Source organism: Hipposideros armiger, unplaced genomic scaffold (assembly GCF_001890085.2).
Source record: "Hipposideros armiger isolate ML-2016 unplaced genomic scaffold, ASM189008v1 scaffold_706, whole genome shotgun sequence".
NCBI lineage: Eukaryota > Metazoa > Chordata > Mammalia > Chiroptera > Hipposideridae > Hipposideros > Hipposideros armiger.
This window is the reverse complement of record NW_017732056.1, coordinates 536625-557183: the sequence shown is the minus strand read 5'-3', so window position 1 is coordinate 557183 and position 20559 is coordinate 536625. Positions and strand designations below refer to the sequence as shown.

Below are 20559 nucleotides of genomic sequence, written 5' to 3'. Positions count from 1 at the left end.
ATCTGTCTCTCATGATGCAGAGAGTCCTGGAGCACAAAGGCCACAGCACAGTCCCTGGAACACAGTAGGCGCCTATAAAATCATTGTCAGTGCCTCTTCCTAATTGTCTGGGCGGTTAGGGCTACCTCACCAGGGATACCAGTTTATTAGTGTATCTTAACCCCTCTTGAGTGTCAAAAATAATCCTCTGACCTCAGCACTGACAGAGGAGGTAAGGCTGATGACAAGGTCTGTGTATGGACAGTGGGATGAGATGTGTTCTGGGAGCTACAGAAGCACAGTGGGTTCTGCCATCAGCATCACGGGGTATGAGTTTAGCCTCCCCAGGTCCTTCCCTTCCTCACCATGAGGCATGGTGGGTAGCCATACGCAGCCGTTGCTGTGGGTCTGAGCTGGATTTGTGTTGTCGATTGAGTCCACCCTCCCATGCTGGGACCTGCACACACTTAGTCTGCTCAGTAGCCCTCTGCATGCAGAGCCTCATACTGGGCCCTGTGAGGCGACAGTGACAAAGCAGAAAGCTGGGCAGGGACTATCTGCCCTTTCTACCACAGAGCAACCATCCTCTCCCTTCCTCCTCCATTTTCTCCTCCTCATGGATTTTTCTTCCTCTCTTTGGCCCCACTTCCTGCTCTGTGCTGGGGCCTGGTGAGTTGAGGCCCATGGCCAGCTGAAGCTGAGCATGCTGAGGACACTGACTTTTGCCACTGTCCTATGACTCTGTCCAGGGTGTCCTCAGTGTAACAGGACAGAGCCAGCTCCTGGTCACAGAGTCCTGATCTCAAAAGAAAGGCATGCGTGGCTGGGCAGGAGCTTGCCTCACCTACAGTCCACACAGGAAGGAGGATCCCTTTTACAGATTGTTTCACTAATTAACTTCAGAATGGGTTATTGAACTGCGTGTGTTATGGTGGACTGGGTGTGTCTACAGGAAGTGCCAGGGCCAGCTTTCTCCTGCAGCCTAAAGGAGGACACCTCTCTTGACCGGTGACCCCAGATTTGAAGATCTAAGAAGCACTTCTAGATGTCTTACCCAATTTTCCTTTTTGGGGTCCCTTTCCATTTGTTCTGGCCTTTATTTTTAATGAACACGAGGAGCAGCTAACCACTTAGCCGCTATTCTCTATTAGTTAACAAAATCTGAAACCAAACCAACAAACATTGCATGCTAAAGGAGCCAGTGTTCCCAAATACCATGATGAGAGTTAATTGCAGTGTCTTATTGCCAGTTTACTGTTGTTGCAAATTGCTGAAAATTGTTTCTTCTACTTAAAAACAAACACTATGTTAGATGTATATTTTCTAACTGTGGTTATAACAGTGCCGGCTCTGTCCTTGGGTCGAGGCCAGAAGTGATTGATGTTGTTAACAAAACAATGAACAGTGACCTTGCTCTTCTGACCAGAACACATGGATGTTGGCAAGATGCATTATTTATTCATCCGCACGTGAAATCTTTCGCAGGGCACCATGTTTAAATACGAGTTACCAACATGTTTCCAAAGGTCATTTTTGTCACGCTGAGAAGCCTGCCACCTCTGTTTTTGATTGGAGGGCAGTGACCCTCTCTTAACACAGTGCCTGCTGTGGGGTTCTGTGTACAGCGGGGGAATTTTAAAGCCCAATAAATTCAGAAAACAAGATAGCTGCCTAAATTGAGTAAGACAATCAGATGCTGTCTGACATGTTAAACAAATGGTTTGAAAATCAAACTGCTTCGGCTGCTGGCCTCTCAAGCATGATAGGCGACCACCAGTGACTCACTTCCAGCTCTTGCTCTCCTTGCTCCGTGAGCTACTCCAGGGCAGTGCAGGGGGTCTGAAATTTATCCCTGGACTCCTGTGATCAGTGCCTGTTCTAATCCTGAAGTCGGCTTGCGGGCGGGGGAAAATGAAGGGAAGGGGCATGGACGGGAGACCGTTGGTGATGGGCTGGGCAACAGTGCAGCTGACGTGACGAATTCTGCGTGGACACTGTGCCTGAGAACATCATCTCCAAGCTTGTTTCCACCCTGTGAGTGTCTCTCAGAGAATCTGTTCACAGAGGGACAACCACAGGAATATAAGCCCTGGAGCCAAAATAGCAAGGGAGGACTGAGTCTTGAAGAAAGGTATTTCCCAAATCGGGCTGATCTAGTGTCGCCTGTGAAGCATTTTTTAAACTGATTCTTCCATCCCCAAGGTTCTAATTTAGAAGACCTGGAGCAGGGCCAGAAAGCAGCATATTTTGAAAAGTCACCTAAGTGGTTTCCATGACTAGCTAATGTGGGAGTCATGCCATTGCGCTGGGTGTCCCTTTCCAACCTCACCCTTACACAGTGGCATCCTGTCTTCTGTGTGGCCTGAGCATCTACTGGGGGCTGAGCCACCAGTTCTTCTTTCCTTTCTCCAGGGCTGAGGACTTGCTTCCCAGCCCCCATCCCACCCTCCAGCATAGTCAGGTGTGGGTACCCCTTAGAGTGTCATCGTGGGATACAGAGACTATATCCAGGCAGGAATGTAGAGCCACTGGTTTTCTTCCATATTTGTTTAGTAGGAAAAAAAATTAGAATGACGAGTTTTGGGCCTAAAGGAAGCAAGAGGGTGTTTTGTGAAGAACTTCAAGTTTGTAAACAAATCAATTTGACAAATCTACAGATCAGCTCTCCATCTATGGACTAGAGCCTAAGAAAAGGCCCCAGATTGAAGCTGGAGGCTTGTAGGTTAGGCTAAGAAATGGTGTGTGATCTAAAGGGATAAGACACCCCAAGAGGAGCTAAGTGTGGTTGCGGGACCTCTGTCATAAAGTCTCTCTCTTTTTCTTTTCTTCAGTCATTGCTTTATTTAGTTTTTAGGTCCCCCATCCTCTATCTGGTCATCATTCTAGGTTTGATAACATTTATCTTTTTTTTATTATTTTTTTTATTGTTAGTTTCAGGTGAATATTTATCTTTTTATCCCTAGCACAATCTCTTAGTTTCCTTACAACGCTAGAGGAGAAAAGACATTTTTTTCTCCTTACATGAAAACATTCAAGATTAGGAATATTAAGTTAAATTATTTAAGTTGGTTAAACTGATTTGCAATTATACATATTTTAATAATTTTCAGTTATAGTCATATTCCATAATTAAAGATAAAAGTAATATAAGTTCTTTATTAAACATTCAAATAGTTTAGAAGGGACATAAAGAGAAAAGCAAAAAACGTCCTACCTGCTCTACTCCAGGTGTCCGTTCCTCCCTCCCTTCCGTGTGCTCTCTACCTGGAATGTCGCAAAGTCTTCATGGCGAACCAGGTCACTGCGGGGTATCACTCAGGCTAAAACTCTCCCCTGTATTATTTTCCATGCACATGCCGATGGGACAGGCACTTGACCATTTTTCTTAAGGACTTGAAAGGTTCCCTTTAACCTCTGGCATCTCCCCCTGACGTTTTGGCACTGGTGTGTAACCTGAGACAGTGGCACAAAATTGTTTTGTGGGGTCTTCCTGAGTGGAACTAGATTTGACCCACCCAGAGACTAAATACCTACTCCCAGCCTCCTGTGCATTGAGCTACCAAGTGAGCGAGGTTGTTAGTTTCCACACTGATGGTCACCCACTGAGTCACTCATGCAAATGAGTTCCTCAGGCCAGGCTGATGGCAGCACTGGAGACCCGGTGGCTGCCTGCGTCATGGAACTTAGGTTTTCCTAAAGGAGATGAAAGGAGATAAATATGTATTCGTATTAAACAGATAACCAGATCGTGTAAGTGATAGAGGCTAATAGCGGGCAGGGGATGGACTGAGGCGTTGGGAAAGACCACACTGGGGTCGATGCTAGAGCTCAGAACAGAAGGGTGTGAGCAGAGGGCTTAGCTGGGTAAAGCAATAGGAGAGAAATCCTACAAAGATCTTGAGGCAGAAACCAGCTTGGCATGTTCGGTGAACAAGAAAGAAGCCAGCGTTGCTAAAATGGAGTCAGCAAGGGAGCCAATGGTAGAAAATGAAGTTTGAAAGGAGCCAGAGCACAGATCCTGTTAAGCCGTGGAGGCCAAGGCACAGGGTTTAGGATGTATCCTTAAATCCATGGTCATTTGGCTTAAGGTCTTATGTGATGTTCTAGATAAGGTTAGCTATTTAGGACTCATACATATAGTACTAGTGGAGGGCGCTGATGGCTTCAGCCCAGGCTCCTCCTTTTATAGGCAAGGAGGCCTGCAAAGAAACGACTTGCCTGTCCCAGGTTCTCATGCCTTGTTAGGAGCAGCCCTTCTAAGACTCGTTTTATCATTACCACAATGTAGAAGCATCTCCCCTTCAGAGAGTGAGCGGGGAGGTGCTGCCTACGATCTGAATCAGGGAGGTGTGGGGAGCCATGGTTACAGGTAATTCAGAGCCTTACAGACTGGCTCAGTTAATGCTTAACCTGTTTCTGCTCCTAAGGCATTGTCTTTGCCTGCACCTGGAGGGTGCTTACAAGTTGCTGAGGTATGTGGTGAGAATGGCCAGTTCCTTAGGAGATACTATAGATAGATGGCTATCTGGGTTAATGGAAGAAAGTGTCCTGGGAAGCTAATCCCCTAAAGTCCCCCTGATCTTTAAGTCTCCAGTAGATAGTTAATGATCTGCTTCTGAATGAGGTAATGCATAGTTGTCCCTGCATTGTTGCACGTACTCAAACTGCATATATTGGTGATGAGAAATAAACTCGGGGCTTCAGCATCACTGAAGACCGGCCGCATCAGCATTTGTGTGAGTGTCTTTTTATTCATTCCCACTCCCCCCTTCGGGTACTGATCGACTCGTGGCGGCTGGCCCGCCATAGGCAGGGCACACAACAGAACGGTTAGAGTTGGGGTAAGGGAAGGACAGAAGCTCAGCCTCGTACTGGAACACAGCAAGGCCAAGGCAGCCAGCTGGGAATAGAGAAAGTGAAGCAGCACGCTCTCCGGGGAGCCAGAGAGAGTCGAGTAAGCAGGCTGGACCTCAGGATGGGAGAAAGGGAGCCAGAGTCTGTTTGTCTGTGTCTGCTAGAAAAACCAAGCAGTGGGAGGATTAAAGAATGTTTTCCATTTCAGCCACAAATTACACTGCATTCTGCCCTGGCTTCGGGCATGCCTATAGACTTAGGTGCTGTGCCATGTGACTGCCTCATGCCCCTTGGCCAAGATTCTCCTCCTCCATTGAGATCTGTCCCTAAAAGCCTTTCTCTATCTCTAGATGGCTCTGGGGGTTGGTCATGGGCAAGTCCATAGGGCTGAGGGGCAGGACCTGGACGCTCAGCCTGAGAGGTTGTGTGTGCTTGGGCTTGGGGACCAAGACCCTTCTGGGGGCTGACGTGATGGTGATAGGAGCTGTGGGGGTTTCCAGCTCAGTGACGGGAGGGATATGCAGTCCTGTGTTGCCTCATGCTTCTTGTTAGGCCATGAAGGCTTCCTGAAGGAGGAGCCGTTTTAAGAGAGAGAACTAAGGAGAGAGAGAATGGTGAAGCTGGTCGGGTCTCTGTTCCCAGTGTAAGTATTGTTTGTGAGAGGTTCTGAAGGCTCATCCAGCAGAGACAGCAGTGAACAGCTGTGTCTGAGGGGAGGGTGGGACCGGAATGGCAGAACAAGGCTGCACTGGGTGATTGTGTGGCTTTGGAGCAGAAAGAATGGCCCCTGTGCTGTTGGAAGCATTGCCCAAATTGAACTTGGGGTTTCCTTGTCACTTTGACAAGGGAACTTGACCTAAAGTGACCCAGTTAGGGCTCAGGTCTCTGGTGGATGAAACAATGATGATGAGGATAACGATATTAGGTAACAAGTATTGGCTTCTCACTATGCACCAGGCACAGTTCCATACGTGTGTCCATATGCTACCTTATTTTATCTTCACAGCAGCAATCTTGTACAGTTGGCACTATTTTTAATCTCATTTTTATGCACGAGGAAATGGAGGTGTACAGAAGTTGGTAAGATGCTTGAAATTACACCGTCAATAAATACGCAAGCTGGGAATTTACCCAGGCAGCTGCCTCTACAGACTAGACTACACTACAAGGTTCCTGGGGTACCACTGGCTCTCCCAACCAGGCTGATGAGATGCCCAGCTCTAGCAAGGAGGATGAAAAAGATGATGAGGAGAAGGAAAGAAAGAAGATAAATGAGCAAAGAATGTTTTTGCTCAAATGCAACTTTTTGGCCCCATTTCACAGATTGCTGGCCCCAGTCCTGAGACTAACTTTTTCTTCTTTATTTTATTCAACGTACATCTGGGGGTGGGGGTTGGAGAGGGGGCTCTATAAATTCACAACATAACTCTTATCAGTTTGTGGTTTTCATTTATTTAGTAGAAGTGACCTGAATTCATCTCTGCCCTCTAACACATGCCATCCTGTGAGTGGCTGAATTTATGACATTGGCTGCCTCAATTATTAATCTCCGTCTGAAAATGTGTTAAAATGTCTGCCACACCCAGGGTAATTGGTGCACATAATGGGACAGCTTATGAAAATGCATTAAGCCCATGAGCCCTGAGACCTGTAGCCACACAAGACCGGGCTGTCACGCCTCACCTTCTCCCAGAGCCCTGAGTTCCTGGGTTTGCCTGGATTTTCACCTCTGACATTGTCCCAAGAGCCTTCCAATGGAAAAGTATCTTGGACTTCTCATTGCCCCTCTCTTCCTAGTGTTTTACCCCTTCTCAACCCACTGTCCTCTAAGTCTTCCATTTATAATATTTATGTCTCCTCCGATCTGCTGTGTCAAATCATGACACATCATAGAGGCATCCAGCACAGAATCCTTGGGAGTGGTGCTTTGTCAACTCGGAGAGCTTGTATTCTTAACAGTGACACTGGAACAAACTACTATTTGACCCTTACTAAAGCACAATTGAACCTGGATTAAGACTCTTCTTTAGTCTTCTCCCTAACCCCCATTTTAAGTCAGCCTCCCAATCCTGCTCTTCCATGGGGTCCCCACCTGGGACCGGCTCCCATCTGTCATGCAATTTTCCCTGCCCTGGGTTCCCCCAAGTCATTATGATTTCCCTCAGAAACCCCATTCAGGCACTGTCAACCCTCCCCATCCCCCATTCTCCATGGTGTTGCCCCTAACAAGAGCAGAGGTTGTTGGGTTCAGTCACCTCCAGGTTGATAGAAGGCTTTTACCTGCTGTAATGGTTGGACCCCTTGTCTCAGGAAATCAAGTCAGACAAAGTGTCCTGGAGAAAAGAGTGAGGTACTGTCAATCTAATTCCCACCTCCCACTGGCCTCATGAGTTCTAGTAGTGTTTAGGCCATGCCCTGCTTGCCTCGTGGCACAGAGAGAGACACCAGCTACATGGAGATGAATAAAACATGGTCTCTGCTCTCCTGGAACTGACAGCCCATGAGGAGGAAAGTCAAGAAAATCGACAGCTACGGCAGGAAGTAATGAGGCTGGAAATGTGCAGGGCCTGAAGTAGGACATTGGCTTCGGCACTAGAAAGAACAGGAGTGGCAGACTGGGAAATGCAAATTCTCAGGCTCACTCCAGACCTACTGAAGAAGGGTCCCAGACATTTGTCCTAACAAGTCCTATAGTTGATTTTGAAGATGCATGCTACAGTATGAAAACACTAGTTTAAGATAAGGAAGAGTGAAGTCTTTGAGGAGAAGGGGAGGTTCAAAGGGAGGGTAGAGATTGGCAGTCAGTAGAAGGGTAGGGACATCTCTCCAAATGAGACAGGAAGGTCAGGTGATTTAACCTCCTTCCCTGCCTAAATCCTTGCTGCTCTCTACAAGCACTCTATCCTCTGGTGACACTAAACCACATGATAGCACTATATGTTATGATAGCTCAGTGCTTTTGAACATGGCACAGACCTTCATCCATCTAGAAAACTCTTATCATCCTTTAGTCACAGTAGAATGTCCCTTCATCTTTGATTTCATCTTTGTATTCTTTAATTCTTTTTCTCCTAGGCAGGCAGTCACTCTCTCCTCCCTCTTCCCATCACATGTGTCATGTCATAATTTATGTTCCTATGTCTCAGTTTCTTCTAGTAGTTAGGGCATTTCTTAAGGGCAAAGAATGTGAGCTGTTCTTCTGCATATCCCCAGTGCCTTGTACAAGCACAATGCTGGGTGCACAGTTGGTGTTCAATTAATGCTTCTTATATATTGGGTTGTTGGAAAAATCATGACGCATGGTTGCGACAGATGGCACTAGTTAATTTTTGGAAGTACTAGAGTTATTTGCATCTATGTTATTGCTATGTCATTTGACAGCTGACAGTTCTAGCTTCATTTAAAAAAAAATTGAGCGATTTGGTTGAGTTTTTGAGATTTAAAACAAGTTGAAGATGAAAGACCGAACTGTGCATTTTTGCCATATTTTACTGTTTTACTTCCATAAAGGGAAGTACACACATCAAGCTTGTGAAAAGCTGCATAAAGTTTATGGTGACAATGCTCTACAAGAACATCAGTGCTAATGATGGTTCACGAAATCCCGTGCTGGTGATCAACGACGCTCCTCGGTCATGGAGGCCCACCGAGGTTGATGATGACAAAATAAAGGCATTGATTGAATCAAACCCATGTTACATGACACGAGGGATTGCGGAATTATTGAACATCCATCATTCAAGAATTCATGACCACCTGAAGAAGTTTGGATACATAAGCAAGCTCGATATTTGGGTTTTACATGAACTCAAAGAAGTTCATTTGACGGTACGTATAAACATCTGCAATATGTTCATTAAACATGAGGAAAACGATCCTTTTTTGAAGCAACTGATAACTGGTGATGAGAAGTGGATTGTTTACAACAATGTGGTGCACAAACGGTTTTGGTCCTGACATGATGATTCGCCTCAAATGACATCGAAAGCAGACATTCATCAGAGGAAGGTTATGCTCTCTGTGTGGTGGGATTTTAAAGGTGTTGTGTTTTCTGAGCTCCTACCAAGGAACCAAACAATCACTTTGAATGTGTTCTGTCAGCAATTGGACAGTTTGAATGAGTCCATCATCCAGAAACGTCCAGAGCTTGTTAATTGTAAAGGAGTTGTGTTCCATCGCGACAAAGCGAGACCACACACAAGTTTGATCACCCGTCAAAAATGATTGGAGTTTGGATGGGATGTGTTGCCACACCCACCATACTCACCTGAACTTGTGCCACCAGACTTCTACTTGTCTCTCTCTCTTTAAAACTCCTGTCATGGTATAACATTCAATTCAGATGAGGCTGTAAATCAGCACCTTGTTCAGTTTTTCGTAAATTAAGACAGGTTCTTCTATGAACGAGGAATTATGAAGCTCAATGAAAGATGGCAAAAGGTTATCGAACAAAATGGGCAATATATCATTGATTGATCTTTGTTCTTTACATAAATCAATGACCTTTGAAAAACATAGACAAAATATGTCATGACTTTTCCGACAACCCAATAGAAAGAGGAGTAGCTAAGAACTCACAGTTATACAGACCTTATAATTTTCCAAGTACTATCACATATGTGGTCTATTCATTGAGTGCTCAGTAGGGCAGGCTTACTAGTCATCCCATTAGAGATGAGGATATAAGGGCACAGAAAAATTAGATAACATGCTCAAGCTTGCTCAGCTAATAAAGAAGTAGACTCAGCTAATAAAGGGAATGAAGCCCCAGTCTTTTATTTCCAAATCCATTGTGTTTTCCTCTCTCTGACACTGCCCACAACCAATCTGCAGGAACATAGGCTCAATGTATGAACATTTTAACAGAAATCAGTCTGACCCTATCTGTTTTTGACCCACATGTTATTAGCTGGAGGTGGTGAGGCAGATGATGATGATGAGCTACTGGTGATGATGGCAGTGCTCAGCTTCCTGTCCCTGTTGGCTTCCTCAAAGAAAGAGGGCAACAGCCTGCTTCTTATGATCTCAAATCCAGTTGTGCCCCAGGCATGTTGTTTACTGACCACTAGGCATTTATCATTTTCATTACTCTTTTTCATGTTTAGTACTCTGCATTGGTTTAACACTGCTATGACTGAGCACCTCTTCTCTACAGCCTCACTTTCGGTAAATCCACAATAGAAAAACCTGAATTAAAAACTTAAGGGAAACTGTGGACACTACCCCTTCAAGTAGGTGGAGTATAACTCCCCACTCCTGAAATGTGGGCTGCACATGATGACTTCCTTCTAAAGAATAAAGTATAGAAAGAGACAAAAGAGTAACTTTATAGTAGGGAAACCTGATGAATACCACCTCCACTAAGTGATCAAGGTTAATATCATCAGTGATAGGTCATTAGCCTGTGCCCTTGATATGATGGGATGAAAATGGCACTTTACCTCTGTGACCTTCCTCCCCAAAACTTACAACTTCAGTCTAATTATGAGAAAAACTTCAGACAAGAGGAACATTCTACAGTATGCTTGACCAGTACTCCTCAAAACTGTCAAGGTCACCAAAAACAGGGAATGTCTGAGAAACTATCATAGTCTAGAGGAGCCTAAGGAGACATGATGACTAAATATAATGTTTTAGATAGGATCCTGGAACAGAAAAAGGCCAATAGGTAAAAACTAAGAAAATCCAAATACAGTATGAACTTTAGTTAATAATAATGTACAATATTGCAATATTGGTTCATTGGTTGTGAAAAATGTACTCATACCATGTAACAGGGGCAACTGGTGTAGAGTGTGTGTGTGTATACATGGAAAAACTTCAAAGATAGTATAGAGAATATAAATCTAGAACTATTCTAAAATAAAAATTAAAGAGAAGAAAGTAGAGGAAGGAATTCTCATTTGTTACTAGTGAAAATGCAAAATGACACAACCATTTTGGAAAACAGTCTGGCAGTTGCTTATGAAATCAGTCATACACTTAGCTTATGACTCAGCAGTTCTACTACTTGGTATTTACCCAAGTGAAATGAAAACCTGTGATTACAGCAACACCAGTACACAAAAACAGCTTTATTCAGAATTACCCCAAACTGGAAGCAATCTAAACATCTCTCAGTAGTGAATGGGTAAATTAACTATGGCATATCCATACAGTGAAATACTACTCAGCGATCACAAGGAACAAACTGCCGAGACATGCAACATGAATGAATCTTAAATGCATTGTGCTAAGCGAAAGAAGTCAGACTCAAAAGGCTCCGTACTCTATGAATCTACTTATATGACATTTTGGAAAAGGCAAAGCTAAAGGGACAGACAACAGATGTTACCAGGAGCTGGGGATTGGGGGAGGAGATAGACCACAAAGGGATATGGGGGGCATATTGGGGGTGATGGAATTATCCTATATCTTGATTATGGTTGTGGTTAAAAGACAGTATATGTTTATCAAAACTCATAGAACTGACACTATCAAAGGTGAATTTTGCTATATGTAAATTATACCTTGATTTAAAACTAGTGGAAAAAAACGACAACTCAGGGGTGATTGGCCACTTTTCAAAATTGCTCTCCAAGGGATTTGTTTATCTAGTAGTCTCACTTATTCCATTTTCAGTGATTGCGTTTCCAACTGTTCAGCTTGCCAAAGGGGCACTTCGGTGGCTTTACCTGAATATCAATGGGCCACTTGCTATTGGAGACTTGGAAGTGGGAGCCATAGTCCAGGGGCAGAAACAGGACAGCAGGGACAAAGAAACAAACAGATGACAGCTAGGTTCTTGTCTTAACAATGGTGACATTAGCTAAGTGCATCCTAATCACTTGCTTTTGATATAATCATGAAGCTGATTACACCTTATTTTTGTATGAGGCCTTATAGTTTACAAAGCTCTATCACAGGCATTCACTCATGTGATCCACACAATGCCTCTGCCATTTAGGTGGGACGAGTTATGTCGTCTCCATTTTTAAAAGGAGAGGAAAGGCCTGAGAGTTCTTACTTGCCTTTGTGTACAGACGCACTAGCATGGCCCTCTCCTTAGGTTGGCTAATTCATATAAAAACAATTGGTAATTTGGTACGATGGATATTATTTTACATATTTTACAAATAAGGAATATCATAACTTTACAGTGAGGGAACTGAGGTCCTGGGAATTCCCCAAGGTCACTTGAGAAAGTTTTAGAGCCAAGGCTTAAACTTGGATGTTCTGGTTCCAAAACAACTTCTCTTTCTCTTAAACCACAGTCTGGTTATGTGAATATTATGCATAGTGTAGTTAAACTAATGGCATTTTGCCATAAACCTTCACATCTTTAATGTGACAGTGAGTGGAGAGCTCTAATTAGCTTCAGTTATCAGAGCCAGTTTTTACAAGTAAAGTTTACTCATTGTCATCTTTACTAGTAACTTTGAGAGCTTGGAAGGCAGTCTGTAATCTTTGTGTTTCTCTCAGCTTCTTGCTTCTGGATGGTGTCGCAATGTGTGAGAACTGTGTATACATTGGAAGCTGTGACTTCCAGAAAAAAGGGCTCATTAATGTGAACTTGAGAGGGGGGGATTTGTCAACAAACACTAGAACGCCTATATCAAAATGAGTGTTTTTCTTTGAGATAGTTGCTTTGAGAGGACATCCAAGTCAATTGCTTTTTAGTTATGTCTCATTTTTAGGCAAAATAGTAACGTCACCTTCCCTGCCAGGGTTAGGTCTGAAATCCTTTCCTTTGCTTCTATGGTGGCCTCTGAGCTCCTCTGGGCAGGGCTGAGCCTTCTCGCTATGTCCTCAGTGTCCAGCACAGAGCCTGGCCCTCCAAGGTGCTCAGACTGTGCTTGTTGAGTGGAACTGAACCAAAAATCATTCTCCAGGACAGAGATGTCACTGCAGGGGGAGGCTGGTCCAAAGTCACCCCTCTTGGCCCCTGACCTGAAGAAAGTGGACAACCACTTGGCAGGAAACCTTAAATAAAACCATCTAGTTGCCTGACTCCTCCCACAGGTTTATTAGTCATCTGCTACAACTGTACTTATATTTGAGCCCATTTCATGTTGGGCCACATTTCCTGCTCCTCTGCTCATACTTCCCTTTACCCCGTTTCCTCTAGGACTGTCCACCTCTGCCTTAAGGGCCACTCTGAACCGGGTCTCACCCTTACTGACTGATGTTTCTCGCCCCTTCCCCTCATCTCAGGGCCCAAGCACAGGTTTTTCTACCTCTCCCTCCTCTGTTCCTCACTCTGGAAGCCTCGTCAGGGAGGAGCTGGTAACATGGAACCTATGAACTGAGTTCTTGCTCTTTTCTACTCACCACTGATATTTTAGAACATACCTAGTGTGGTGGGTTTTAAGGCAGAACCTCTCATCTCTAGGCCAGAGAGCAGACAAAGGTCAAAGGATCTTCAAAACCTTCATTGTAATGAGGGGGGCCTTAGGAAGAGCCCTTGTCATGCACCCCTTTTTTTTTTTGTTTTCAGAATCCCTGTTGAGTGTTGTTGTCTACCAGCCCATTGTCAGTTTCCTTATCAAAATCTTAAAAGAAAATATCCCTAGGGTGAGTGAGACTAAGAATTAATGCTGAAGAAAAAGGGAAGAAGTGCTACTCCCTTTCGATGTTTGCCCTAATTTAGAAGGATATGAGTTGAGTATTGTTCCAGTCCTAATAGAAATAGATTTATATGCTCTCATTCATTCAGTGTGGTCACAGCCTATACCTTGTTCTCATTGTGTGATGGAAAGTCTGCTGGGCTAGGAGTCTAGAGACCTGATTCAATCATGAAGTCTATGAAAAACTGAGCATTGCTTGTTTACATCACCTATACATGAAAGTTCTAATTACTAAATGACTTCAGTCTTAGCACTCATTTCCACCCCCATTTATTAAGCCAGGTCTTTGCATGTGCTCAGCTCCAGACATGCAACAAAAGAGAGACATCATTTCTTTCCTTATTTCCCCACAGGCTCATACCCAACATACCCCTCACCCCCACACTGGCAAGTGCTTCCTAAAGCTTTTTGGTGTGTGGTGTCACTTCTGTCTCCTTAGACTGTGAGCCCTCCAGGAGCAGTGGCCATATCCACGTTCTTCTGTCTCCCCACCGTGCCTGGCACCAAGGTCTGGACACAGTGGACATACAAAGGTTTCTAGAAAGAAGTCTTCTAGGCCAAGAAGGTCCTTAGCCTACAGTACAAGCTTTCAAAGGCTAGATGGCACTGTTGCTAGAGCCAAATCAGGTGTATTCTGAAATAGTGGTGAGGAGGGAGCGAGCAGAGAGCAGGGGGCCCTGGAACACTCACTGGCTGAGTTTGATTCAGACACATTGCAGAAACGTGGGACTCCTACTTTACCAGCACAGAGCTCTTTACCATGTTCGTGGCACCTTTGGCTGCAGATGGTCTTCACAACAACCTTGACACTGTGTCAATTCTAATTTTATGGAACTGCCACTCAGAGAAATCAAGTGCCTGGACTAAAATTACATGGCAGTTAATCAGCAGAGATTTTTACCACTCATACCTTGTTGGCATTACCCGACCACAGGAGGGTCCTCAGAGTATGCTGAAGGAGAACTCTGGCCAGAGATATGGTTGTCCCAGGAGGGTGGCCTGGGTGAACTGGACCCAGCCTGAGGGGAAAAGGCAGGGTTCTCAGCCAGACTGACTGCAAAGCATCAGCTTAACCTGTGCATTGAAGTGTCTGCATATGTGACCAGGGGAGAACACAGTCATTTTGGAATAAACAAATGGCAACACATACAGTTTCTTTGAAGAACAAAAATTGTGGGCGGTTTGTACACTTATTAGGATCTAAGGTCAATGGTTGATGTTTTATTTAAAGAATGATCGATTTTAGGATGCTGCACTGTGGTTGGGTTGTACCTGTCATTTTTCAGTTGCTTTACCATAGTCACATGCTTCTCATGAAAACAAAACAAAGAAAACCGTCCTGTGCAGCAGGCAGGACGGGTGTCACAGCTGTGCCCATTTTATGATGAAAAAATAGAGGGTCAGAAAAGTTAAGAGACATGTTCAAGATTGCACAGTTGATAAGTGGTTGAACTAAAACTTTAGCCCAGTATGAGGCTGAAATCAAATCTTGTCCTCTTTTCACCATAGTTTTTCCAGGCTTTCTAGACTTCAAAAAATTAGGAGAGCTGTTGCTGATGTAGAAGGTAAGGCATCAGAGACTAGAAAAATACCTATATAGAGTGGTGAATGATTAATGATAGGCAAATTTATGCAAAACTGAGAAAATTAACATCTGATTGTCTCTGCCCTCCTGTTTCTCCTCAGGATGATGAAGATAAGCTCACCTGGAAAGATCGTTTCCCAGGTTACCTGATGAACTTCACCTCCATCTTGTTTATGGTAATCTCCTTGAGGGAACACCTGCCTATGACTTATGCATGTTAGATCCTGTTAAATGAATAATGTGGATATGTTATTCTATATGCTTTGGGAATAACGAGGGGTTAGTAAAGATGAAGCCATAGTCTCTGTGTACAGGGACAGGATCTTATCTGAGAGTGAGGCCATTGCTGGTATGAGTCACATGAAGAGGGGAAGATGATTCCCTCAAATCGAAAACCAGACCTGGGAGGGGTCAGAGAGCTTCAGTGGCGGTGGAAAGGGTTTCTATCTTCTCAGAAGGAAGAGGGTAGAAGAGGATTCTATCTTCCCAGTCTTGACCACAGTTGCAACTTCCAGGGGGTGGGTTGTGAGATGGACCAAAACCTTGGAAGAAATAATCAGGTAAGATGGCTACAGAATTGTGGCAGCCTGTTCAGGCTGTGGGCTAGCTCCCTCTGATGGTTTGTAGAATAGAACAGTCTGGAAGCCATAGAAGGTAGCCAGCCTGAGCTTTAGAAGCTGATTCTTCGGTTTCCCTATAGTTGCTATGGTTATTCCTCTGTGTTCTCTTGGAGAGTTTGAGAGGCCCCTTATGAAGGACCCAGGTGGTCTCAGCTGTGTCAGGGAAGGCAAGGGAGGTGTCTGGTATTCATATTTGAGTCAGATCAATAAATTGGTAGCAGGTCATGCTTGGAAGCGATGGACGAGCCAACAGAATGTAGGATATTTGCAGCACCCCATCTTGCTGAAAATAACAAAAGGTGAAACCCAGAGGACTGAGCTTAGATCACTAAGACATCTGCTCCCTCTTTATGGGTAGACTCCTTCTAGGATTCAAGACTGGAGCTTCTGTTTTACAAAGGAGAGTTGTGTCCTTACAGCATTTCTCAGCAGGACTACACGTTAGTTGTGGGGTCGGGGAGAGATTGCTTATTCCAACAAAAATGGGACTGAAATTATACTAATTTTCTGGACCTACTGGCCACAGGTAACTCTGCTCCTGGCCCTAGGTTATTGCCATCATGACCATTGGGGATGGAAACCATGTCCTCGTCTCAGAAATTTAAAAAGTGAAGGAAGCATCTAATTCAACAACTTGTTTCACAGATGACGTACAGGGGTGATGGGTGTCTTCCAGAACTTAGAAGTCTACATTTGCTTTTTTCTCATTGCTTAACCAGAGCAAGGCATCTAGAACTTACTCAAGCACATGTGGCAAATTGCCATGTGTTAAGCTGGGATGATATAAAGTTTAATTTAACACTTCAAAGCCTCATACAATATGCATATTGTTGTCAGAGTTTCTTCATTCATTCAAGAAATATTTAATGGATGCCAACTATGTGCTTGACACTATTTTTAGGCTTTGGAGATAGAACAGGAAATAAAACAAAATATTCCCTTGAGAAGTTTATAGATAAACAAATGCATACATAAATAAGAAAATAGATAAGCAAAATAGATTTCTATCTCTAGTAGTGGTAGAGTGGGATATTTGTAACATCCCATATTGCTGAAAATAACAAAAAAAAAGGAGAAATATATTTTTCAATCTTCTTCAAGCTATGAGGGGCAGACAGGATAGTAAGGAATACTAGGCTGAACTCTGAGGGAAAATGGTAACTGCTTTTACCTTGAGAACATTTTTCCATCTAGGCCAAAGGCTTTGGGTTTGGTGGTTTTATGGGGCTAGGAGGATAGGAATCAGAGGGAATAGCTGGCTCAAAGTGGAGATTCTAACAGGAAGTTCTCACCAAATTAAATTGGAACTGCAAAGGGCTATACTCTCAGAATAAAGATGAAATGGAGCTAAACCCACCCCTCGCAACTTATGGAATTGCAAAGAAAATTAGGTTCTAAGTAGAACAGGGAGAAGAAGGGGAACAAAACCCTGTTTCTCAGAAGTGGCCATGGGCAATCCCATTGTAAATTCACAGCCAGGTTCACCAAATGAGAGGACCAGGGCAGGCCCTAGAACCGTGTGTGGAACATGAGACCAACCGGTCAGGGTGGTGTTTATAAAAGAGTTGTTTTTCTGTGATGGAATTTGGGGAAGCCAGAGTCACCTACTGCAACAAACTCCAGTGTCAAATATCGTCCCCTCTTCCACCTCCCGTGTCTACACCTTGGCAGAAGATGACAGGACCAAGGCCATGGGGATGGTTTTAGGGATGTCAGTCTGCCAGATCAGCTGGGGATATTTTTCATGGCACGACAAGAGCCAGGAAACACCCCATGCTGCATCCATCTTCCCCATCATGATAGAAGCCAGCATGGGCAAAGATAAATTTTCTCTTCCTTCTCAAACCCAGTATATTGAGCTGAAGTGTTTTTTCTTTTCGAATTAACCCTCTTTTGGTTTTCTTTTTATATGGGAGGGGATTGTCAGAGGCAATGTCCTTCCTCTCGAGCTGGGAGCCAGAGCTTTCCTCCCATACCCAAGACAGTCATTTACTTATAATTGTGTGTTAGGACCCAGCCATCCAAACCCTTCTTCAGTCACCTGGATTATTGCAATGGCTTCCTAACTGAGCTCTTTAAAATCTAGGTCCAATCATGTCACTTCTCTCCTCAAAACTCTCTAAAGTCTTCACATCTTGTGAGATGTAGAAGCCAACAACCTTATATTATAGGGCTGACCCTCCTATTTTCCACCACCCATCTCCTGCTCCAACTCTCCCCTTGCTCAGTTAGGTCCTTGCTGAAATGTCACCTTCTCACCTAGGCCTTTCCTGACCACCCTCTTTTAAATTGCAGCCTTTCCCTATGTCCGTATTCTGCTTTATTTGTTTCCATAGTATTCCCCACACCAGATATACTATTGGGTTGTCGGAAAAGTCATGATGTAGTTTTGCAATTAAAAACATAGAAAAAAATACATCATGACTTTTCTGACAACCCAATATATATTTTACCTGTTTATTAGTTTATTGTCTATCTTTTCCCCACTAGAAAATCAACTCCATGATGGCAGATATATCTGTCTGTTTTGTTCACCAGTATACCCAACACCTAAAACAATGACTGGCACATAGTAGGTGCTCAAGACATGTTTTGTGAATGACTGAATGGGAAAATAATTAAGCAGATGCCAGAGACAACTTATCACATCAGCGATAAAGTCATTGGTGTGTATATATTTTTTTAAATGATGCTACTCTCACATGCCATGCCCTAGACCAGGCACTCTTCCTACTAGTTGCTTCTCCTAGAGGTTGCTTCCGCCTGCGAGTTTCTACTTGCTCCCCCTTATTCTCTCCTCCAAACCTGTCCCGTAGGGAACAGTCCCAAGGCTGCTTCCACGGAGTTTCCTCTAACTAATCCCCCTGCTCTCTGCTCAGAGCACACCAGAAGCTTGTGAACTGAGGCCTATGACTCTGTCCAGCTATTGCTAGGCTCATCGTTGTTGTATGTGTGTGACGTTTTTTTTCAGCTTCACTTCAGAATACAAGTCCTGGAGGGTAGGGACCAGACCTGCTTTGCTTCCTGTCTCTCTCTCGTAGTGTCAAATCGGACTCTGGACCCTTTAGGCTTCCACTGCAATTTGGCTGTGCTCAGAAGTAAAGCTATGGAATTAAAACACCAAAAGCAACAGGGACCATGATAATGTGACCATGTGCCGGGAGCTAGATTGCCTAGAGCTGAGGATCAGCAAATCTCAACCAAACAAGTTCCATACCTGAGGCACCTCTGTGAAATGGCAGGAGGCACAGAATGCAGCACAGATCAACCCCCCACTTTTGGCCTAGTTGGGGGAGACTGGTCACAAACATGAAATATACCCAGCACTATGGTTTGTACAATAAGTGGTTGGAAAAATTTGTTGAAATTAATAAGCAAAACCAAGAATGCAGCCAACGTGGTGAAAAAGTACTGGATTTAGTGCCAGAAGAAGCGAGTTCTAATGCCAGGATGGGATTGCAGGCTTTACAGGCATAGAGCAGGGCTCAACTCCTGCATCTACAAAAGGCATGTCTTATGTAGTTGTTAAAAGGATTAGGGCTAGTGATGATATTCATTGAATAATGACATCAAGAGGATACTCGTGGATCAGCTGTTATTAACGATGATGTTATCACCATGAGTATCTCAGCTCTGCCTTGCACCCTCCAGACCTTGGACCAATCACACTGCTGTTTCTTGGGCCTCAGTTCCTTGTACATGAGATCAGAGGCTAGACATGGTTGGTCCCTAAATGCTAAAATTCTTTTGATTTCTACCATGATCCAGGAGACTGGGGTGGTAGTCCATGCCTTGTGACCTTGAGTCAATCGCTTCGCTTTCCATGCCTGTTCCTCATCTGCAAAATGGTTGTGGGACTGGTTTGGTGCTGTCTGAGCTCTTCCAGTTTGCAAACTGTGAATCTTGAGATGTGTGTGGAACCACCAAAGGAGAGGTCCATAATCTGATTTCTATAGTGGGATGGAAAATTGAGACCAGGGGAGTTAAGATCACAAAGAACAGCATCAGAGGGCTGGACAGGGGCATGTTAGAGGTGGGCTGGGGAGGTAGAGAGGGTGGCAAGAAGGCTTTCCTACGTGAGAAGAGCAGTACCTCTGGAACTTGAGTAGAAATCTTGTTAAAGTGCAGNTTGCTGAAAATAACAAAAGGTGAAACCCAGAGGACTGAGCTTAGATCACTAAGACATCTGCTCCCTCTTTATGGGTAGACTCCTTCTAGGATTCAAGACTGGAGCTTCTGTTTTACAAAGGAGAGTTGTGTCCTTACAGCATTTCTCAGCAGGACTACACGTTAGTTGTGGGGTCGGGGAGAGATTGCTTATTCCAACAAAAATGGGACTGAAATTATACTAATTTTCTGGACCTACTGGCCACAGGTAACTCTGCTCCTGGCCCTAGGTTATTGCCATCATGACCATTGGGGATGGAAACCATGTCCTCGTCTCAGAAATTTAAAAAGTGAAGGAAGCATCTAATTCAACAACTTGTTTCACAGATGACGTACAGGGGTGATGGGTGTCTTCCAGAACTTAGAAGTCTACATTTGCTTTTTTCTCATTGCTTAACCAGAGCAAGGCATCTAGAACTTACTCAAGCACATGTGGCAAATTGCCATGTGTTAAGCTGGGATGATATAAAGTTTAATTTAACACTTCAAAGCCTCATACAATATGCATATTGTTGTCAGAGTTTCTTCATTCATTCAAGAAATATTTAATGGATGCCAACTATGTGCTTGACACTATTTTTAGGCTTTGGAGATAGAACAGGAAATAAAACAAAATATTCCCTTGAGAAGTTTATAGATAAACAAATGCATACATAAATAAGAAAATAGATAAGCAAAATAGATTTCTATCTCTAGTAGTGGTAGAGTGGGATATTTGTAACATCCCATATTGCTGAAAATAACAAAA

The 20559-nt window shown here is 43.9% G+C and overlaps 1 protein-coding gene across 1 annotated transcript in view; it reads left to right on the top strand.

Moving 5' to 3' along the window:
• The window catches only part of ANO2 (anoctamin 2), a 318461-nt gene that overhangs the window by 220641 nt on the left and 77261 nt on the right, over positions 1–20559 (top strand). Inside the window, exon 17 of the mRNA XM_019627082.1 lies at positions 15126–15200. Coding sequence (XP_019482627.1) covers positions 15126–15200 — 75 coding nt within the window. The remainder of the gene's footprint in view (positions 1–15125; positions 15201–20559) is intronic.